This window comes from Condylura cristata, unplaced genomic scaffold, assembly GCF_000260355.1.
Source record: "Condylura cristata isolate star-nosed mole 26May11 unplaced genomic scaffold, ConCri1.0 scaffold00004, whole genome shotgun sequence".
NCBI classification, from domain to species: Eukaryota; Metazoa; Chordata; class Mammalia; order Eulipotyphla; family Talpidae; genus Condylura; species Condylura cristata.
This window is the reverse complement of record NW_004567105.1, coordinates 27,610,777-27,635,118: the sequence shown is the minus strand read 5'-3', so window position 1 is coordinate 27,635,118 and position 24,342 is coordinate 27,610,777. Positions and strand designations below refer to the sequence as shown.

General features: G+C 35.1%; 1 protein-coding gene across 6 annotated transcripts in view; it reads right to left on the bottom strand.

The window, feature by feature from the left end:
* Positions 1-8,918: 8,918 nt before the first annotated feature.
* The window catches only part of NAP1L1 (nucleosome assembly protein 1-like 1), a 36,161-nt gene continuing 20,737 nt past the window's right edge, over positions 8,919-24,342 (bottom strand). For 3 of the 6 annotated variants that reach the window (XM_012720400.1, XM_012720399.1, XM_012720402.1), the window contains 11 exons: positions 22,377-22,518; positions 22,079-22,159; positions 21,650-21,778; positions 20,441-20,512; positions 19,231-19,370; positions 18,691-18,836; positions 18,577-18,596; positions 12,099-12,221; positions 11,496-11,525; positions 10,951-11,001; positions 8,919-9,951 (listed from right to left, as the gene is read on the bottom strand). In XM_012720400.1, coding sequence (XP_012575854.1) covers positions 9,916-9,951; positions 10,951-11,001; positions 11,496-11,525; positions 12,099-12,221; positions 18,577-18,596; positions 18,691-18,836; positions 19,231-19,370; positions 20,441-20,512; positions 21,650-21,778; positions 22,079-22,159; positions 22,377-22,518 — 970 coding nt within the window. In that variant the 3' untranslated portion in view covers positions 8,919-9,915. Of the gene's footprint in view, positions 9,952-10,950; positions 11,002-11,179; positions 11,276-11,495; positions 11,526-12,098; positions 12,222-18,576; positions 18,597-18,690; positions 18,837-19,230; positions 19,371-20,440; positions 20,513-21,649; positions 21,779-22,078; positions 22,160-22,376; positions 22,519-24,342 lie in introns of those variants that run through there. The other 3 variants (XM_004675869.2, XM_012720401.1, XM_004675870.2) reach the window with 3 other exon arrangements.

Genomic DNA, 24,342 nt, shown 5'->3' with positions numbered 1-24,342 from the left:
CCTTTTGATCTAATCCATGGTAGTGTTACTATATTTTTTAACCTTCTCTACAGTAGTGTTTAGAAGTCTAATCATAAGCATAAATATATGTGCCCCCATTCAGATCTACTCTATCAAGCAGCCCTTCTCAATAAATAACAATTCCACCTGTACTGTTGCTCAGGCCAAAAACATCGGAGCAGCACTGTCCTTGAAACTAGAGCCAGCGTTGAATGTGTCAGTGTGGAGTTGATAATCCAGACGACACTTCAGGTACTAGGATTTTATAATCTGCCTAAAAGTTCCAGAAAATGCATTATCTGCTGCATGTGCACTGGTATGCAATGGAAATAATTCTGAATGTGCAGGCTGTTAGAATGTGCCAATGTGCAAGAGGCCCCTTGCCTTCTCAGAGCCAAAGATGGGTATGAAAGGGTGGGACAGGAGTTGAAGAGCAGCTCTGTTCACAAGTAATGTTCTGGCACTGGTATTTTTAAGAATCTAACAAAACTTTTAAATACTTAACTACTGACATTCCATCATACTTTTGCCCCAGGACTGCAAATGTTTAAGATGGCTGTCTCCTGGTAACTCTTTTACATATTTCTTTCAATAACCAACCCACTAGTTAAAGACTCAAAACTACACCTTTATTCTTTCCATTCATTAGAATCTTGATCCCAACCACCATCCTCTTTTTGGAATAACTGCAGTAATGTCATTTCCCATTTTCAACATAGCAGCCTTGGTCATACCAATCACTTCAAGTCTTTGCCCAAATATCATCTTAGTGAGGCTTATCCTAATCACTCTACAATTGTTGTCATCCAATTTGTTGTCCTATAGCATGTATTACCTCCTAACACAGTAGTGAAAAATGTAGTGCACCTATTGCTTATTTCTAGTCTTTCCCTACTAAAACATAAGCTCTTTAAGAGAACATGGATCACTGTTTAGATTTATTCCAATCATCTGGTTTAATTCTTTACACATTGTAGCCCATCATTAAATCAATGTTGCAATCCTCATAACAGACTTCCATAACTTAGACTACTTTTAAAATTTTTGTAATGGGACTATGAAAAACTTCCAAATCTTGCTGTGCTTATATACTTTTAAAATGAATTGCTACCATAATAGGCCTCTTTGAATCTTAAATATTAGGACATCTTCCATAACTAGATTAGCTCCTACAAATCTAATCTGAACAAAATGCAACGTGATATAGTGAGACTTAGTTACATAAGCCATTGTCCTATTTGTTTCTAGTAAGTTAGTAAAAGCTTGAGAAACAGTAACAAATACTTCTCACTTGGCAAACTACTTGCTTACAATCCTATCAGTCAGTACTGGTAAAGGCACTAAGAGAACTTGAAATGTTAAATATATGTTTATTTCCATTAACTGGATTACAAGATTTGCAATATACAGTAAATTTAAGTTGAAGCTATCCAGAATTCTGATTGGTCACCCTGTTTTCTGATTAATTACTGCCACCTAGTGACCAGCTTGTGTAACACAGCTAATAGCAAGTTTGTTAATGTTTTTAAAACTGTAACCCATAGTAATCAGCTCTCTGTTCATCCTATTTTGATAAAACCACCCAATGTAGCTCTCACCTCTCCTGATTTGCCTATTTACCTGAATCCATACTATCCTATATGGTGCTTTGCACCAGTCCTATTCCTGAAATGAGAACTTTCAATCACCTCAGTTTTTAATTCTAACTCCTTACCTTACCCTTGCAGGGTGCATGCTCCACAGAATAAAGTCCTACTTGCCTGTACAACTCTTTAAAAGTCCAATTCAAATCCTACCTGTAGGCCTTCCTTTAGCTAATTCCTTCTTAATCCTATTCCACCATCTATTTGATCAACAGTTCTCCAATGCCAGTTTTTTCATCACTGGACCTAATAATACAGCACATCATGATGGCAGGCTAAGTGCTGATTGACAACTGTGAGTTCTGGCTGTAGATTAATAATGCTCCAGTCCTATCAGATAGGCCACATAAAACATTTTATTGAAAATGTTCAGTTACTGAGGTTAGAGTATACTTAATATTAACTTAGAAGGGAGAAATTAGTAAAGCACAAACTTATTCTTGCAATAAATTCAGAATATAGGTGATAATACTTTTAACCAGAAAGAAGGAAATTGAGAAGAACCAATACAATGCTGTCATATAACAGCTACAACTACATGGGTACTCTTGATTTCTAAGTCGTGAGGATGGCAAAATTAACCAGTATTAGAGTGACTAACATAAAAGTGGTGAACTTACAATCACTGCCCTGGCAGAGTAACTCCCCATCAGAAACCTTGTAAGAACCTGGTGTTATTTCCCAAATATACTCCTCAACCTAGGTAAATAAATGCTCCTTGCTCCCTTTTAAAATCATCTTCCAATAAAACAGATTGTAAAATAATCTAGTCTGAGAGCATATTCAACTTGATCAACTTATTATCTGTAAAAAACAAAAAACAAGCAAAGGTCTTTAGAAATCAAACTGCAGATAATTTTTTTCAAAATTTGGATGAAGGTAAGAGATGGTAAAAGCTGGTTTGGGTGGTGCAAATGGGGAACTCAGGCCTGGAAGTAACTGGATGATGGAGATTCTATCAGTTACAGGATATCTAGAGGATGAATGAAAGGAGTAAAAATAGAACAGCCAGGTCCATCAAGGTGGAGGGGACATTTTTACCAAAAATAGAACACAGGAAATATTTTCATGGCAAGCTTTCACAATGCCTCTAAAGCTACCAGAAAAAATAATCCCTATGTTGAGACATCATCCCACAATTTAAATACCAGCTGTGTGTTTAAATAAATCATTGAGTAGCTATTAGCATGCTTTCATGGATCAGGAACCTCAGTACTTTTCTACTTATAGTTCATTCCAGGGAAAGGCATTATATGCAAATGAAAGTCCTGAAAGCTTTGACTCCAGTCAACATCCTTCAGGGCTGTATTCCTAAATTACCCTTCTAGCCTGGGCTTTTAGATTTCTGAAATGTACTATTTTATTTGCCTTGTTTTTCAGGGTATTTTTCATCAAACCATTTCTAAACCTAAAATTCTTCAGTATAGTTGGCCAGTGTGTACTCTCCCAACCCCTAATAAACTCAGCTTCACTGTCTAGGTTTGATCTATTTAACAGCCTCTGGTATTGCAAACCCTAGGATCTGTAAAGATGGATGAAAGCCAGGAGTCTACCTACTTCAACCTCAGCTGCCACCTACAACCTGGACATAAGAGGTACTGCACACATCTAAGACACTAAAACTTGCAAAATTGAAACAGTATCAAGATACCAGATGGAAGGTTCCCTACAACTATAAAGCTCCAACACTAGTCCGAGTCCACTCTTCCACAAAGGAGACTATTTAAACAATACTATTTGGCTTGTCAGTCAATATATGTATGCAAACTTCATGAGGTTAAGAATGTTTGAACACTCTTTCAAAGTAAGTCCATATTAACACTGGCATCTAATATTCTGAAATCCCTAGCTTAAAGTTGTTACTTCACCAAATCACTAGATGTGTGCGCAAGATTATCCTTAAGGAAGCAAATGCTGGTCTCTCAGGAGTTGCAGAGGCCAAACTGACATCAAATGCTGGCCTGACTTTTGTCACTATATGAAAAGAAAGAATGATTAAGTATGAAGATTAGTTACTTCCATTAAATACCTTGGATCTTTCATAAGATCTGGTTAAGATTTACTGTCAGTTTTTTCTCTGAAATCAATGCACTCTTGAAAGAAATTGTGGTCTGCATATACTGCTTTGCCAGTCAAACTTGACATTTCTCCAGAATGAGCTAATTACCCCCACAGCTGGGAATCTCAAAATCTCAATGTCCAAGTAATTCCAAGTAAAAGTCCAATATGGTAGTCATTATTTCTCCAATAGGCATTTAACTTAACCTTTCCTGGTATTTCTGGTCATTTTGGAAGACCATTGTAGCTAACTGTATTTAAAAAAAAAAAAAAAGAAAAAGGTAACTTCTAGCCACAATATTCTACTTCAGCACACTCTTCTAAAACTGGGATGTAGTCCACCTCCATTAAACTGGGGCTTTTTAACCCAGTAAATACAGCAGATAATTTCTCAGGGTAGATCATAAAAAGGATACAACTGCCTGACAAGCTCTTAGAACTCAGCTACCATTGCAGCTAGGCATGTCAAAGAATTCTATCCACAATCCAGCTGAGGTCTCATCCAGAACCAAACATCTGTGCATAAGAGCACTCAAGTGATTCCTTTCACTGACCTTCAAAAGCTGATGTTCAGTAGAGCAGAAATAACTATCCTATATAAGCCAACAGAATCTTGGATTTTTAAGGCATTGCTAGTTTTGTCATACTGTACAAGAAAACTATTGATCCTCTTTATAGACAGGTACTCCCATTGAACTAACACAGTACACAATCCAGGCATAGGACATAGGATCTAACAACTACAAGGGACCTTGACATAGCTTCACCTAAAACTCATTTTAACTTTCCACATGTTCCTTTATACAGTACTATGTATGGGTGATACACTGGTAGTGTTCTGATAAAGACTGATTGAGCTATGCATACTTCATCTTCCAGACCTAGTATTCAAACTTAAGCCAGTGAGCAAGGATCATTAAAATATTCAAATTGGTAAACCCAGTTTAGAAGTGAAAAGTAGTCACAAAAGGGATATTCATTTAACAGAAAAGAATTCTATGTTAAAATACTATGATATACACAGAAGGCACAAGTGGCAGGGAGTGAGAGACAGCGAGGGAGCTGATTTACAGTGAGAAAGGCCTCTCCTGTCTCTTGGCAATGGGTTTCAGTAGATCTGCCTGTTCTACTCAATACAGTAGTTCCCCACTGTATCCTCACATACTTCCACACCCCTCTGGCCTAATACCCAAACTCTTATATGCATAAAGAAATCCGTGATTTAAAAAAATCCTGACTTAGATTAACTATCATGATCTGTAATTAGTTTTCGCACTGAGAAAAACAGTGATGGTGGTGGGTAGGCAATTAGAAGTGTATATACATGAAAATATAGAGCTATTAGCATAATATAAATGGTGATTTGAGTATGCAATGTAGAATTCTTTAAACTGTTATAACCCAGAGAAAAGGTGGCAATATGGATAAAGGATCACCAAAAAAAATTTCCAAAGGATTCATTATAGATTAACTTTGAACATTGTTTTAAAAGTTCACCCCTTTAGGCCCTCCCTGGTGGCACAGCCGGTTAAAGCACAGCACTAAGAAGCTAAAGCCACTTCCGCATATGTTCAATTCCTGCCTGCCCCGGAGGTGACCACAAGGTGTGGCAGACCTCTCCTGACCGGCCTGCTGCTCCTCTCAGCAGTGTACTTCGTCGATCTGCCTGTTCTGCTGTCCGCTGTCTCTGGTGAGTCCTATCACCCTCCACATCTCTGGCCTGTACCCCAGTTCTGTGTGAAGAACTAAATAAATCTCTTTTAAAAAAAAAAAAGTTCACCCCTTTTGATAAAGCTAAAACATTTTACCTAATTTCTAACAAGACTTGAGACTGCTAACCCAACTGGTCTTATTTTCAAATGGCTTTGTTTTAGTTTGAAAATTATCTTCATTGAAAGGTAGACCCTCACTTGAAATTATCCTGAAAAGAGGTGGTTTACTTGTTTTCAAACACAAGTCAGTCTCTGGTCACTCTGAATGTGCCAAATTGACCTACTCCATTCAGCGCCTTCGCCTGAATGGTTTTCTACTCAGAGAAGCACCATCCTTCACGTCACAATTCCTACCCAGCCTTGAAATCCCAACTAAGACCTTTCAAACATATTTGGCATATTATAATGGGCAGAATCTCCTCTACCATATGTAAGTTTTAGTCACAACTGCCTAACTTCACCATGAATGATAAAAAATTATGATACTAATTATCACTTTACTCTTGATAGATGGCCAACTGCTGGCACCTGTATTTTTGATCTCTAAATCCACAAGAGTTCCTTCTTCCTGTTTTAAAGCTAAGATACACGAAGAACTCAAAAGTAATGTCTTTACTTAAAGAAAAACTGAGTTTTAAATAAACTCAAAACAAACCATCTACAAAAGCCAATCTCAATGCCAACATGAAAACTCAGCATCTGGGTAACTTATTTCTGGGTGGCAATTTATTATTTCCAAATTTTTAGGCTCTTCTCCTCATTTTATATTTAAGAATGGTCAGTATCAATTTTTATATGAAAAATTCAAGTTACATCAAACAGGATACAAAGTACACTGTAACTTTTAAAAAATAGTAACTGTACAAATCAATTAAACTTTCTTTTAAGTACTTAATACTTAAAATAATTTCACATTCCAGTAAGACATTTCCTCTTAGGTCACATAGATGAGCCTTAATCAGTCCAAGAACTTGGCTTTTAACCAGGTTATAGTTTAATATCTGAATTTTTAAACCAGTATACAAAAACCATACATCTATAAGTTAATCTCAGTTAATTCTACCATCATTTACATATACTTTTCAACTATTAGATTTAGTGCTTTAAGTAGCAAATAATCTAAATTATGAACACATTTTCAAAATAAAATCCAGTTCACAATTACCAACTATATATACAGTGGAGATCAAAAGAAAAAAACTGAATTAGCATGATTTCTCTTTCCTAAAGATCTATGAAGATAGAACATCTGTAAGCTTCAAAACTTACTCTACACATTTGAAATACATTTTACTTGGGTTAAAGTCAAAAATATAAAGGCCTAAGTTTTTTATTTAAGACTAACCCATAAAAAAAAAAAAAAAAAAAAACTCATTCTAAGCCAAGCTTTCAAAGAGTATTTGAAATAGTAAGTAGACTAGTATATTTGCATGGTGCTATAAAGTTTTCACAAACACTAATGCAAAGTACCATTTTTAAAATGGAAACGGGCCTACAAAACTCAAACTTATATACTATTGTATTACAAACAGCAGTGAACATAACAAGTGTTTATCTTAAGAGGCCTTATCATACACCAATCAGTAGTATCATTAACCAATTTACAGAATAAAAATATTCCTTTTGAAGCTACTATTTCCAGATTTATTGGTTACTAAATGATCTAAAAAGGAAAGAGGTAGAATCCCATTTTTTTAAATGCCACTCTGTAGTTAATTCCACACATTAGAATATATTGTCATAGAAATACTAACTAAAAAGAATTCAGGTATTAAACTTTTAAGCATCCATATTAAACTAATTTATATAGCTATTGTTTGCCATACTTAAGTGACCATAAAACGACAATTGTAATTTTGCTTGATCAAAGTATTCATTTGTAGGTGTTTTTATGGAATTTTACCATTTCTAGAGTAAAAACAGAACTATTTCTAGAGTAAAAACAGAACTAAAAGTCAGTTCTTAGGCTGGAATAATCTATAATCTAAGACTGTTAAGACAAAATCTGAAGTATCAATAACGTCTATAAGTTAACTGAGAAAACAATCTGCAGAGACTAGAATTCCTTCTCATTCCAGTTTGAGGTCATTCCTAAAATCATACAAATTTACATTCTATAATGGTTCAAGCACAGAATGGCCTACTTCTAAATATCTGTCCTCCAGACCCCCAAAGGTACAAAAGTACTCATTAAAAAAAAAAAAGAAAAAGAAAAACCCAAAATATCACCAGTACATTTTATAAAATTAAATGCAAATTTTATTAAGGATTTCAGGGTACAGATTTCGAATTTCTAAAATGGAATAGAACCATTTTGGAACTGGAGAAATGGCATAGATGAACACTGATCCCTTGGAACGTCAACTTTATTAAGAAACAACTCCTCTGCAAACCAAATCCCCCACATATATCACAAAACAAAACAGTTTCTACCCCTTCACTTTGGCAATAGCTATTTCCTAAAGAAATGGGGGAAAGTCGTGGTTTTGCTACTTCTCATTAAAAATGGGATTCTATCTTTAGATTAAAAATTTTTAAGTTCAGGAAAAGCTGTGTTCAGATGAACTATGGGTACCAAAATGAAAAATTAGCGTAAGATGTCTAACTAAAAACAACAAAGTCATTTTGGAAAACAAAAAGGAAAAACATAAGGTGTTTTAATGGCATTTCCCCCCTACAAACTATTGCTTGGTTAAGGATTTCCAGTAGTTAAAAATCTCAGGAGAGGAATGGAACAGTACTATACAATAAAAAAAAAAAAAAAAAAAAAAGCATTCACATTACAAGACTAGGTTTTCAGAAAGGAAGCTCTTACCTCTAAAAAAAAGAACTCAATGTAATTTTATTAGTTTATTAAGAACTCTGGGTTGCCCTGTAATTACAATCTAATTACTCTATCCTCATTGTCAAAATTTTAAGTTCACCACAAAAAATTAACAGTAATTAGCCTGAGGTATTTTAAGTGTAACTCTATAGTCTCAAATTTAAATGGCAAATTTTTTTTCTTAAAAATTGTCTTTAGTCCCATGATCTTTACATTATTTACTACAATATGGTTGTTAACTATAATACATGAAAACAATCACTGGACCTTCTGAAATAGTTGCTCATTTACCTACTTCTATTAAAGTAGGAGCCACACAAAAATCTTCCAGGTGTTGCCTAACCAGATCTAGAACAGTTTACCTTTGTTTTTCCAATTTAATTTATGAAATCCTAGTATGAATAAAATTCTGAATTATCAAACTTGTGGCACAAATAGGTCATTTTTTTGAGCTTTTAATGAAAAATTTAACTTAATATGCCTTAACACATCTGTGAGGTAGTTTAAGTAAACAGTACTACCCATCTTAATACATAGTAAATAGAAGCATGGGTCAATTACATACTCATACTTTTAAGCAATGAGAATTGGATTTAACCATAGAGACTGGTGCCTTCTCCCTGGTTCTAACCAAAAGAAATTTAACTTTAACCTTTCTCTTATGAAAACACATATCATTTAAGGTTTTGTTTTTTTTTTTTGACATTTTCTTTGGGTATAGAACCTCTTTATGGCACCCTTTTCTTCAGTAATATGGTAAACTGGGTACAAAGTTAATTTAAGCAAGGCTGTTTCTACCTGAATTAGTACAAAATTAAGACATTATCTGATGAGAACTAAAATTATATTTGACATTTTTATTTTAGGCTGCAAAAACAAACAAGCAAACACACAAACAACAAAAACTTGAAATGGACTTGTCAAAAGCTGAAAATTCATCCTTTCCAGGGAAGCTGAAGGTAGACCCTACCACAAAGAAAAGATGCTTAGTTAATGGAGGTTAAATTTAGAAGTATCCTAACTTTTGAAAATACTAGGCTTTATTCACCTCCCTGTGGTTAACTAATTACCAAACAGTAAACCAGGTTTATTTCTGTTAAACATGCTACCTATCAACACAAAAAAAACCTAATAACTATCTAAGTTACTGGGTATGGTCTTACTGGAAATTCTTAACCATATACTTCTCTTGGCAACTTTTTCCCCTTATGATGAATAGTCGTAATATAAGCCACAGATTTCTAAAACAAATAATGAAAGGCACAGCTAATGCAGGCAAATTTAATCCATTCAACTACCAGCTGAAAAAGAGACTTTGGTTCTTCAGGAAAAAAAAAATTAGTAAAGCAAAAAATGTGTTTCATTTAACAGTTCTGTGTTTTCATAACTGCAATCTAATAGTTACAGGATAGAAATACTCCAGAAGAACCAAACTATGTAGCAATGAATGAACATGCGTGACAAGATTTTGTGCCTTCAACATATCTGGCAGGAAAACTATAGTTAAAATGCTAAGTAGAACAAATTGGTCTTTAAAATGTCCGTTTCCTTTCTTTAAAAAAAAAAAAATTTTTTTTTACTGAGTCTATCAATACAAAAACATAAGGCTGTAAGTAAATAATAGTTGTGTTTAGGCTATTACAGTGCAGGTTATCCTCAAGGTCACACACATCCTGCTTCACTGCTGCTTGCATTCTGCTGGGTTTTGATCCTTCTGTTAAAGGAAAACAACAAGTCAATCTATCTTTCTCTACCTGCTTCAGTTAATTTTTCAATAGTAACTATCTTAATTATCACATGATCTCACTGCTCTGTCAAAATTTTGGCCCTAAAAATGGTATAGCAAGGATAAAAATTCATTCAAATATTAGCTAATTTAAAATAAAGCCCAAACTTTACATTGTGGGATGGACTTTATGAAAATAACACACTAAGCCAGTACAAAGAAATGATCAGACAATTCATTACCAATTATTTTTACTTTTTAAAAAGAGTATTAATGAAGAACACTAATTCCACTCATTTTCTTGTTAAGGAAAAGAAATTCTTACCTGTAAATTTACTTTGATTTTTAACTACCCTCTCTTACCTGCTTAGTAGATGAAATCATCTCCTGGATATATTTTACAGTATCTAGCAAATTAGTTTATGTATTAAAAAGAATGCAGAGGTATCAAATTCTAATAATGTACATTATTTTGTGGTACATAAGGCCTTCACTAGTCCTGATATGACAACTTCACATGAGTAAGAGCCTGGGACTCTCAAGAGATGGAGAGTAGCAGTGGTTGGGGAAATTTAATAGTGGTGTTTCCCTTATTCTTGAGCACTCCCTTATTCTTGAGCACTCCTGAATTCAAATGATTCAAAAGCTGACTTCGCTTAAAGTTTTTCTTTAGAGGGAGAACCTAAGAACACAAGCAGTTAAGTAATTTAAAAAGAATTGTGAAAAGGGGGGAAATGCCCAAGACAATGTGCTATTAAAATAGAATCCCAGGATAACCTGAAAAGGTCAGAAACAAAAAAATTCTTAGGAGCAATGAATTAAAATTGTTTTGTTGAAATGAATGCCCATGGAAATGAAAAATGTATCCAGTCAATGGGTTTTTATTAAACACTTTAATGAACAAAAATTTAATTTTATACTAAAAAACATCCAATTCTTACTTAACCAGCCTTGAATTTAATAGAAAGCAGCACTAATTTTGCTCACCTTTGAGTCATAGTCTGGATCATTTTCCTCATCTCCTTCCTCTTCCCCCTCCTATATTAAAGTTCAAAATGCATCCATGAAGTAGGTACATAGTAGTAAGAAATGGCTCATAACGTAGGGAGAATTTAATACAAGTTACTCTATATGTCAACAGATTTTCATGATTACAGTTTGGTGACAATGCAATTTAATTTGAAAGCTTCTAATAGGAAAAATTTCCCAACACAACTTGAGACATCCAGACAGCTTTTATTGAAAAGATTTACTGCAGCCAACGTTGAAAAAGTTTACTGCAGCTTTTGACTTCTTCAAAGAGCTGATAACCCTGCAGCAGAACAGAATTATTTGAAATAAAAAAAAATGTTCTGAGTGTAGCAATTTATTTATTGAAACCTTATACATACATTGTTTGGCTGTTGAACTCTAAAACCATATTTTTTTTCCAAAAACATTTTTATCCCATATCACAGAATGATTATAGTAAAGGAATACACAAGTCTCGATTTTTTAAACAGAGAATTATTTGCTCATTTGGTAAACATTACCTCATCCGCTTCTTCACCTTCTTCATCATACTAAAAAGGGAAGAAAAGGGTGAAATGTGAATGAAGCTAACAAATATTTGAGAATCGCATTAGTTACATCTATCTTTGTATCCACTAGTAGTAAAGAGGAAAGATACTTCCCCTAATGTGAATGGTATAAAGGAAAACAGCTAGAAGAATCTTTCAAAGACATAACCTTAATCTGATATATTTTTTAAAAATTAAAGAGCAAGACAACTACTACTGTAAATATTATTTGCCAGTATTTATAAGTGAAACACAGTGCACAAAAAAGGAGCTAAAGCCCACTAGAGTATTTGCCATTTAGCAATAAAGACAGCCAAAGATTTCAGGGTAGTATAGTTTTGCCTACACTTAGCAATAAAGTTTTACTAATTCAGAAGTCTCCCTAGCAGCTGCTAAATATAAAATAAACCTAAAGATTCTAAGAGAACCTCTTTGTAACGTTTTAAAAATGTTATTTATAGGGTATCAGTAGTTAGACTACTGAATTATTCTTTTTTAAATTAATTTCCTTTTTTCAATTACACCTCTAATTTTGCACCTATCAAATGATTTCATGTCAGGGTTCAGAGTACTCACATCATCATCATCATCTTCAATAGCTTCTCCAGTAAAGTATAACACTGATCTTGGGATTATACGTTCACGTAAAAAGTGGCCAATTTCAAAGTCTGCAGCAAGGATAGCTTCAGCATCATCATCCTGTTTATATTGTTGTTTTAAATAAACAAAAGCACAAGATTGATTTTGTTAAGTTGCATATGCAAGAGTCCAGTTTAAATTATATGGAGAAACTTCACTTTTCATTTTCTGTCACTTAGCTTACATGTGTGATCAAATAGTTATCTACATATGCCCCAGCATTACAAGATTTTTAATAAAATGAAGCTAAATTAGCAGACCAGTAGACCAGTGTACACCTTCAGAAATTGTGAGAAATAAAAATTAAAACGGATTTATGACTTAGTTTTCTCCCTGGTTTACAAATAAAATATCAAAGCAACTTTGCTAAAACTGCATTTTTTCTTTTAAAGTAATTAATTAAAAAAAGAAAGAAATCACCAAATAGGGGCTACAACTGCACTTTTTCTTTTAAAATTAATTAATTAAGAAAGAAAACACCAAATAGGATTAAATAGTGAAACTGTATCTCAAACTCTGGCAACAAATATTTACTATACGGCACATAAAAGATCACAGAGGATTATTACTTCTAAATAACAATATCCAAGGCAGCTATAAAATAGCAAATGAGGAGTCCCACTTGTTATAGATTAAGCCAACCTAGAATTTCTATTTAGTGGCAAAGTATAGAAATGGTACCAATATTATTCAAATTAAAATAATCCTATTTTAGTTTTATGATACTAAACAATGACTAAACACTATAAACAGAGTTTATTGTTCCTATCTTTATCCTATAAAAACTATTTTGAATCACACCAGTAATTACTGTTTGTAAGCAGATATACGTGCCTTTGGCAGATCTGGTCTAAGCCTCACTTAGCTCAAATTATTCCAATAAACATAAATTCTAATTCTGCACATGTAAAAATAGTTAAATCACGTCAGTTAAACTACAAAAAAAAAATCTGGCAAATTGGCAAACCTAAACATATTCAAGACAGAACTAGTCTACCCCTGTACAGATTCTTAGAGGCTGGTCCTCTTTCCAGGCTCTACACAAAGCACATTCCATAGTTTATGGCTACATGGTCCCATACCTGACCACAGTATGAAACCCTATTTCCACTGTAATAGCAAAAGGGGAGTTCTAACCAGAATGTGAGTAGGAGTCTAGTTAAGTACTATAGTCTTGAAAATATGAGTCCCACACAGCAGTATTTATAAATCTCAAAAGAAAGTTTTTAGGTGACAGGTGGGCAAGCAGGGGCAGCAGGGCTGGGGCATGGCAGAGTCTGGCTGTTGAGCCCCCTTCATTGTGGCTTTCCCTTCTCCATCCTCCCAGACATGCAAAAATAAGTACAGTCCTCAAAGATACTAGGAGACATCTCTGGCGCCACCAAGTGATCAGAACAAAAATCACCAGCCACCTACAGCTTGAAATCAAGAGGCTTAGCTGAGGTTATTCCAGGAATAACAAACTTAAAACTACCAGAGAAGAAACACCAGGGCCTTGCAGTGCCCATCCTAGTCAGGGCCTCTAGATACAGGCCCCCCAGTGGAAGGACACCTCAGGCATCCCCAGACTTGCCCAACTACCTCAGGGGGCCATAAAGGGCACCAAATGCCCCCAAACCCACAGCTGCAGTGGAAATTCACTGACTGTTGGGCACTACAGTTAATGCCTGGCCTCACAGAACACTTTCCATATCCCCCCTCCACCAACCCTCAATACACCACAAAGACAGAAGACTCTGGGAAGACTTCTACCCAGTCATAAGGCGCTCCCCAACAGACTAGGCTAAAATGGCAATGACTGGCTCACTGGGAGCCATAAGAGGTCTGAGAAGCATTTTCTCCAACCTATTTGTGTGCTTACTGGCTAATTGGTTGTCTTTTGTGCCCTTCCTTCTTTCCAGCAAGGAATAAAATAATGAAACTGACAAAGGGGAAGAAACAGATAATCTACAAAGGAAAACCTATTAGGCTGACATCAGACTTCTCCAAAGAAACACAAGAGAATGGAGAGACATATTCAACAAGCTGCAAGTCAACAAATTCCAACCAAGAATACTCTACCCTGCAAAGCATTCCTTTATTATGAAAAAATAAAAATCTTCTCAGACCAACAAAATCTCCAAAAGTTCATTACTACAAAGCCCAACTACAAAAAAAATTACAAAGAGGACTAAAACTAAAACCAAAAGAGGAATAAATAGGAAGACTAGAACAAGGTAAGGAACAGAATCACGAAAAGGAAAACTAAATGGCAAATATGGATGCTAGTATCAGTATCAGCTCTACGTATAAATGGCCTAAATGCATCAATAAAGACACAGAGGAACAGGCTGGATAAAAAAACAGAATCCAACCTTTTGTGGCCTACAGGAAACACATTTAACTACAAAAGATAAACGTTAAGTTGAAAGTGAAAGGATGGAAAACAATCCTACAAGCAAATGGACCAAAAAGAAAGCAGAAACAGCACTACTCATATTAAGTACAACAGACTTCAAACTAAAAAAGGTAAAAAGAGACACAGATGGTCACTACATTATGATTAAAGGACATTAGGAAAACTTAACACTCATCAACATATAAGCACCAAAATATGTCCGACCATTGTTAGCATCTCTGAAAACAGACATTAGAGAAAATATATACATAGACAACTTCAACACACCACTCTCCTGAGAGCTCTAATCAAGGACCTAGACCTCATGGGTTTAACAGACATCTACATAAGATATGTACTCCAAAAAATAATGAGCACACATTTTTCTCAAATGTGCATGGATCATTCTCCAAAACTGATCACATACTGAGACACAAGACAAACACAACAGATACACCAAGATCAAAATCATACCAACTATCTTCTCTGACCATAAAGGTCATCAAACTGAAAATAGACCATGAAAAGAAAGCGAGGAATCCTCCTACTTCATGAGATTGAAACCTACACTACTACAGGAAGATCATTAGATACAAGCTCAACAATCTAGAAGAGATGGATAAACTTTACAATCATCCAAAGCTAAAGAAAAAGAACCCCTAACCAGACCAATTACAAGCAGCAAAGTCCTACCAAAAACAAAAGCCCAGGACCAGACTTTACAAATTAATTTTGCCAAATATTCAGAAGTAAACTAGTGCCTCTCCTACACAAACTCTTTCAAACAGCTGAGGAGGGATACTGTCAAATTAATTAAAAAAAAAAAAAAAAAAAAGGCCCACCAGGTGGTGCAATGGATTAGGACACAGCACTGCTCAAGTGAGCAGCACCCACTTCAGTATGTGTTCTATCCCCACCCCAGAGGTGACCACATGGTGTGAAAGACCTCTCCTGACCTGCCCGCTGCTCCCCTCAGCAGTGTACTTCATTGATCTGCTTGTTTTGCTTCCCACCCAGCCTCTGGTGAATCTTCTCACTACCCCAGAACCTCTGGCTTATACCCCAGTTCTGTATGCATAAATAAATAAAAATTTCTAAAAATTACCACAACCAAATAGGATTTATTCCAGGGACACAGGATGGTTCAACATGTGAAAACCAATTAGCATAATCCAACATATCAACAGAAAGAAAAACATGATTCTATCACTAGATTCTCAAAAAAAGCAGTCAACAAAGTTCATCATCCATTTATGATAAAGAACCTAGAAATTCTCAGAATATATATAAAGAGCATATATGACAAACCCACAGCCAATGTCATTCTCAATGGTGAAAAACTAAAAGCCTTTCCCGTAAGGTCTGGAACAAGAAAAGGATGCCCACTCCTACCAGTGCTTTTCAGTGTAATACTGGAAAGTCGTAGCAAGAGCAGTAAGACAAGAAAAAAGGGAAAGTAGTAGTAAAGTATCACTATTTGCAGCTGATATGATAATATACACAGAGAACTACAAAAATGCCTCAGAACAAAAACTAATCAAAATAATCAACCAGTTTAGTAAAGTAGCAGGATATAAAACACAAAAATCAGTAGCCTTCCTGTATAAAATAAATCAAGAAAACCATCCCTTTTATAACTGAAACAAAAAAGACCAATTATTGGGGAATAAACCTAACAAAAGAGGTGAAGGACCTGTAAAGAAAATTATAAAATTATAAAAGTTTAAAAGAAATAGAAAGGCATCCGTTGCTCATGGGTTAAGAAAATTAACATTAAAATGGCCATCCTACCAAAACTGATTTACAGATTCAACACTATTCCAATAAAATTTTTAATGGCATTCTTCAAAGAAATAGAAATTTGTTCTATTTGTAAATAGAACAAATACTGATGAAATTCATATGGGGCCACAAAAAACTTTGAACATCCAGAGCACTCCTGACTAAAAAAGGGAATGGAGGTTATCACACTCCCAAACTTTAAACTACACTACACAGCATAATAATTAAAGTAACATGGTACTGGAACAAAAACAGACATACAGACCACTGTAATAGATTAGAAAACCCAGAAATAGGCCGTTCCTGGTGGTGCAACAGGTTAAAGCACAGCACTATGAAGCTATCCACAGCCACTGCAGGAGTTAGATCCCTGACTAGGGAGGTAACCCAAATTGCATGGCAGACCTCACCTGACCCACCCACTGCTCCCCACTAAGCAATGATTTTCAGTACATCTGACTGTTCTGCTCCTTACTCTCTCTGAAGTCTCTCACCCCCTGCACTTCTGGCCGGTACCCCAGTTCTTATATGCAGAAATAAATAAATTTTAAAATTGGACTGATACGTGCCAAAAATGAAGCTAGACTACCTTACACCAGTCACAAAAACAAATTCAAAATGGATTAAAGAATTAGACGTTAAGACCTGAAGCCATAAAATATAAAGAAAATATATGCTAAGCACTACATGACATACATCTCAGAAACAACTTTAAAGACTAATCACCTAAGGCAAAGATAGTGAAGAAAAAGATGGACAGCTAGGACTACATCAAATTAAAGAGCTTATGTACAGCAAAAGAGATATTAATCAAAACAAAGAGACACCACTGACTGGGAGAAAAATTTTGCACACAATACTACCAATACACAACTGACCACAAAGCACAGACAAAACTCAACAAAACAAACCCAGGCCAAAAATGGGCAGAACTAAACAAACGCTTCAGAGGAAATGTAAATGGCCAACAGGCACATGATCTCTTGATATGAAAATAAAATCTCTTGCACACAGAGATTTGATACAAACCAAAACCACAATAAGAAAACACCTTACACCAGTGAGAATGGCACATAATAAAAAAAACTAGAAACAGGGCCCTCCCTGGTGATGCAGCAGGTTAAAGCACAGCACTAAGAAGCTAAAGCCACTCGAGCATAAGTTTAATCCCTGCCCCGGAGGTGACCCACATGGTATGGCATACTTCTCCTGACCCACCTGCTGCTCCCCTCAGCAGTGTACTTCATCAGTCAGCCTATTCTGCTCCCCACTCTGTCTCTGGTGAATCCTCTCACCACCCCTGCACCTTTGGCCTACACCCCAGTTCAGTATGCATAAATAAATCTTAAAAAAAAAAAAAAAAAAAAAACTAGAAACAACAAATGCTGGTGAGGATGTGGAGAACATGGATCTCTACTATACTGCTGCTGGGGTTCAAACTGGTCCAACCATGATGGAAAGCTGTACAAAGGTTCCTCACACTACTAAAAATGGAGCTTCCATACAATCCAGCAATTCCACTCCTAGGAACCAACCCAAAGGACACAAAAACATTAATTCTAAAGGAGACCTGCACCCTATGTTTAGTGCAGCACTATTTACAATAGGTAAGCATGGAAACAACCCCAACACCAAAAAATAAATGACTGGATCAAGAAGGTGGTATCTATAAACAATGGGCTATTACTCAGCAATCAAAAAAGGTAAATTCATGCCATTTACATGGATGGAGCTGAAAGAAGTATGCTCAGTGAAATAAGCCAGAAAACAAAAGAAAAATCAGATGGTTTCACTTAAGGAGAAACAGAAGAAACAAGGGATGGGGGGGGCGGCAATTACAGTAAATCAAATTAAAAATCAAACTACAAAGCAGACATATTCTGCAGGGGAGGAAGAGGGTTAAGGATTAAAATGGGTGGGAGGAGAAAAAGGGACTATGGTGATAGGACACATGTGAATTGGTAGTGAGAATTTTATGGGTATTACATCTAAGAGAAGGCATACATTGTATAAAAATGAAGAATGATGCAAACACACACACACACACACACACACACACACACACACACACACACACACACACACACACACATATGAAAGTCTCAATGAACATTTTGAATGGGATTTTTCAGTTGCAGTTCCCCATGCATTGCAATCTCAGAACAAAATGCTACAGCAAATTATTTCACTTCCCTATTCCCAATGCTTTTATACATAATGAAACGAATTTAACAAGTAAGGAAAAATTCAACGTACCAGATCTCCACTCTCAGGAACTGCAAAATTGAGAAAAAAAAATTCAAATGAATAAGAAACTAAACAAAAACTATAATCATGCAACCATCCACACCCAAATAAAATACTACTTACCTTCAGGAGGGGCAAAAAAATTAAAGAAAGAGTCATTGGAAACTGTTTTGGTCACTGTACGAACTGTCCCACGACCCTTGTGTTTCTGTTTCTTCTTAATGGTTTTCAATGTAACATTCTTCCCCTTTTTCCAATCTATCTGACACCTTCCAAAACAAAAGTAGGAAAAATTTTTTAATCACAACACATTAGTTTCAATTACTATGAGAGCTAAGATCTTTTACAAGAAATGTTCTATTTATATTTCAAATTTTAGAGGGAAGTTGGTTAATTGCTTTTTATAGGACTATAAAGTGTGCACTAATATTTCTAGTCCCCCCCCCTTGACAAATGTCTATAATTAGCACAAACTCAAAATATAACAAATGTGTTATCCATTGGAGAAAGAGTTGGAATACTTGATGGATGAGTTTTTCTGAAACAACATTTTATGGAAAGCTTGAAGATAATCTATGTATGTTACAAGCTTATCCATTAGGAAATGCCAAGTATCACAAAACAAAGGTATAAACACCCATCAAGTAGTAAAATAAAGCTTACCCTGTACAACCCATAATTTCTGGCCCATCAAAAGAAAAGGGGTCAGAATCATCTGGTTCTGACCTCATCCGGTATGTTTTTGTCAATACTTCATTTGTGAAATATTCGTTGGGTTCAAAGTGAAATTCTAATACAAAACTCTGTTTTAAAAAAAATCATAAAAATTTAATTACCACACCATCAAGTTCAATGCTTTAGTAAATAAAGCTTTATCTGATTTTTTATAAACAAAATTCTAAGTGATGTTTTTCCTGCTCTGGGAAAGATTACATAAATTCCATATTGTTTTACAAACAAAACAAGGTTTAAAAATAAACTCAATGTAACTTTAACTTAGTAACTTACTTACATCAGTGACATATTTAAGAAACAGCTCAGACACACCTAAAGAAACTGAAAAGACCCAACAACCATCTCCTTCTCCCTCTATCCTAAAAGGATCTTTATTTTTTTAAAAAAAGATTTATTTATGCATAGAAGAACTGGGGTATAAATCAGAGGTGAGGATTTACCAACCACAGTGGGGAGAAGGAACAGGTATATCTACTGAAATACACTGAGGAGGGAAGAAGTGGGCTTGACAGGAGAGGTCTGCTGCAACATGAATTCACATCACAGTGGCTGGCAATATTTTGATAGTGCTGAGACTTTAACCACTGTGCCAACAGGGAGGCCCCCTAAGAGGATATTAAATCTTAGACTAGAACCTGAGATGGACAGAGAAAAAAGCCCATCCTTAGGACTAAGAATCTATAGTCTACAATCAAAAAATGCATGTCCATTCATCATGGAATGCCATTAGTTTGGGGGGAGAAGCTGTTGGTTTATCTTTCATCATGGTTGACTAGGCACTTTCTAACATGTTTTGTGTTCTTCTGAGACACATGCCTTTTAATATAGATTTAGGGTTTTCTTATTCATGTTTCCTCGTTATTGATACTAAAATATCCATTTCAAACTGGGATCAAGAAATGACCTGACCATATATATTTCTAAAATAGTTTACGTTCACAGCAAAGTTAACAGATTATGCATTCACAATCAGCACCCACATTTACATTCAAATAAAAATTAACAGTACCAAGTATCAGTGTTAATTTCTTCTCATCCCTTTCTCTAATCCTTCAATGCCACTCCCTCTAAAAAGTTCCATCTATCTACTTGTAAATATCCAATGTTACAAAACTGAAATATTTCAAAGTTCTTTTACCATTGGCTGGCCAGCATCTGAGAACTTCACTTTAATATCTTTCAAATGCTTCAGAATAGGTTCATCATGTTCCTTCAAATTAAAAAATGTGTATTAAAATAAGTTATCAAATATGGCATTTAAGAGTTAATGTTCTGTTAAGGACAATACGTAGTCAAGACATTCTGAGTTCAGTTTTATATAATAAATGTGAGCCTTAAAACTTAACTAGAGTTACGGCTTATACTATACTAAAGCTAATGCACTGGTAGGAGAAAAATGACCAGAGAACTGTATCATTATACAGACTGAATGGGCTAAAAGGTAGAACACCAAGTTTTAGTAAGGTGTTTGTTTTAAAAAATGTTTGCCAATTATTATTGCCTTTTCCTGATGCTTCTTGTTCTTTTCCTTCTGGTTGAAGCAGTCATTGTTTTGAGATAATTTTGACAGTGATTTCCAAAAATCACAATAGGACTACCAAGCAGATGGGAGAGTTTTGTGATACTCTTCTAATTACGAGGGGCAAAATATCCCAGAGGGCATACCATCTGTGTTGGTTTCCTATAGAAAGTGACAATTACAAAAGTTTGAGATCTTTATAGCATTCTTTTTTTTTTTTTTAAGATTTATTTATTTATTCATACAGAACTGGGGTACAGTCCAGAGTTGCGGAGGGTGAGAGGATTCACCAGACAGAGCGGGGTGCAGAACAGGCAGATCAACGAAGTACACTGCTGGAGGAGCAGCGGGCGGGTCAGGAGAAGTCTGCCTCGCCATGTGGTCACCTCCGGAGCAGGAGGTGATTGAACTCATGCGGAAGTGGCTTTAGCTTCTCAGTGCAGTGCTTTAACCCGCTGCGCCACCAGGGAGGGCCACTTTATAGCATTCTTTTAAAATGCTTGTTTCTTCAACTGAAAAGGTCTTTTGGGATAAGATACCTGCCAATAGTCAAGCCTACCCCCCATCCTACTTCTATATTAAATATATATTAAATATATTAAATATTTAAAGACAGAAAACAAGGACTACAAGCAATGGAACCATTTCATTACCAAATTTAAAAAAATAAACTCTATTACTTGATTGCAATGAAAAAAACTGCAGTTTTCTTCTACAGGTAACAACTATTTCAAGAGAAAGCAGTAATTCTACAAAGGTCAATAATGAAGAAAAGTTGTCATCACATTCATTCAAGTTTTGAACTGCTGTTTTTATAAATAAAATTACCTGAACCATATCACTGAGCAAGTCAACATTCTTAAAAACAGTCAACCAAAATTCAGGAATTCCCTTGGGGTCTTCTTTCTCTTCATCTTTTTTCTCATCTTCAATCTTGGCCTTTTCTTTCATCTCCTCCTTGGATAAAGAACATTTACTATTTAGATCATTTAATAAAATTGCATGCAGTGACAAAAGTACAGAAGTCATCAACCCACCAATTACAAATTTCCATACAAGTTTTGTTAGCCAAGTTTTGTAAACACTGCCATTACCTCTATGAAACCTGACTTCTTTAAACACTGCTATTACCATACCTATCCAAAGAGAGAACCATTAGGGATATAAGCTATAGGGAAAACATGCATTCTACTACACATCTTACAATAACTTATTTCCAAAATATAAAAACATGCTGAAAATAAAGTCAGTACAAACCGAAATTTCATCTTCCTCATCTGGTTTCCATTCACATTCTTCTTCCGTAGGTTCATAAATTGCATTTATGATCTCAAATCGCTAAAATGATTTCAAAGAGATTGTATGAAAACACTGGTATCCAAGCAAAAAAATTGGCTGGTTTCATATTAAGGTATACTTATAATGTAGGATAATTACAGCACATCTTGTATTGCTATTATTGCTAATTACCATTTGCCACCTACAAGTTTGTATTTACAGAGCTTTATTATCTTCCTGAATTTGGGATAAATGAAAAAGTAGAATAAAGCATTACCTTATCAAATAGAGGCTGATAAAGAACCGCATACTTTCTTTCAAGATCATGAACTTCCTCATAGAATTTGGCCTCTATCTGTGCACATTTAACTTGAAGATTTTTGAGAGCATTCACTCGTCTTTTAACTACCCTAGGCAAGCTGAAAAGTTAAAAGGCATCAGTTATATAAGAACACCATAAAAAAGCTCATATCTCTTTAATCAATACTGAATCTGAAGCATAAGTTACTGAGCATATTTCCTGTTGCAAAGGGTCTATACAAAATAATTAAATAAATACATGAAACTTTCTAAAAGTTTTCATTTCAAAAGTGAAAGTCAGATACAGCAAAAAAATGTAAATTAAGATTATCAACCCTGATTCTTGAGCTCATTGTTGTTGTCAGTGCTGGCATTTCAGCTGTAAAATTTGGTCTGCCTTAAGCTAAAAGTCATGGAATGACCATCCTAACAGAGTAACAACAACCACCTAATTAAAAATATGCACATATTTATAGGAGAAAAGTATGATATACTATACCTCACTGTTTTCTATTTTAGTGTCTGCGTTTTATCTGGAATTTAAAATTAAATAACAATTGCTTTATGAAGGGGGATACAGATTTTCTAAAATAATAGCTTTACTGAAATATCATTCACTTTTCAAACAATTCACTAAGGAACATAGATTTTAAGAAGTTGCACACACCTAAGTTATGACCTCAATAGAGAATGATCAAGTTATAAACTCCTCTACATCCCCCAAAGTATTAACACTCAAAACTGACCTAACTTCAGGAACTCTGCAACAGATTCAGAACCCAAGTTAGAATTTCCTGCTAGACAGATTGTTACATAATCAAATAATGCTCTTAACCACAATTTTAGCTAAAAACTTTTAGAAGTGTAATGTATTATGTGGTGATAAACAGCATAAATTGCTGGCCTCCCCCTCAGTTCACATCTCAAAACAAATCAACCTTGGAAACTTAGATCCAAGAAAGAAATTATTTTAGGCAATTGGTACATTGGTGCATGCATACATATATAACTTTTGAGTACAATGCACTGCAACCCAAAGAATGCAAAGCAGTGAACAAATGTTGCCTGGAATTGTCAGCCAGTTTTGATGTAGCAAGACCCGTCCCTCCCCATGAGGTTGATTACCATCCATCTCATTTCCCTTAAACTTCACAGGACAGTAACAAACCAGAGTGTGATCTTCAGCCCTCCCAATAACTTTTATTAATTGATTATCACCATTGTACCTTTAGAGTACAATTTCTAGGAAAAGAATTAAAAAACATTTATCACCTAAACCTGCATTACTGAATTACTGGATGAAAAATTTAAACAAGATGTAAATACAGTTAAAGAAGAAAGAAGATATTTAACAATGACAAAAGACCAAGAAATCTAAAACAAGATAGGAAATATTAAAAATATAGTAATTAAAACAATTAACCAACAAACAACATTAACAAGTTCAAATGAAGAAAAAGTCCATGAGGTCAAAAGCTGTCCAGAAAGGCAGTAGGAAAAACACAAAGACTAGGCAATATAGAGATAACTAAAGTAGAAACAGCCCGAAAACTGAGAAAGGAAAAGATGTAAATGTATTTCTCAGAGGTAAAGCACTATGAAAATCCTTACTCTAGCCCTTAGACAGGATGAGATTAAAGAATATATACTTATATATATATAAAAGAATAGATTCAATGGAAAAGGAAGTAATGGAAAGGAAACAAACTTTATCAGGCTAAAATTTTAAGATATTTAAGTACTCAACTTACACAGCCAGACTATTATCTAGATGTGAAAGCAAAATAAAAACTAAAAAGTACAGGTTTTAAAAAAGGAATTATGGCACAGCTCAGTATATTCATTAAAAATAATTTCTGGGCCCTCCCTGGTGGCGCAGCGGGTTAAAGCACTGCACTAAGAAACTAAAGCCACTTCCACATGAGTTCGATTCCCGCCTGCCC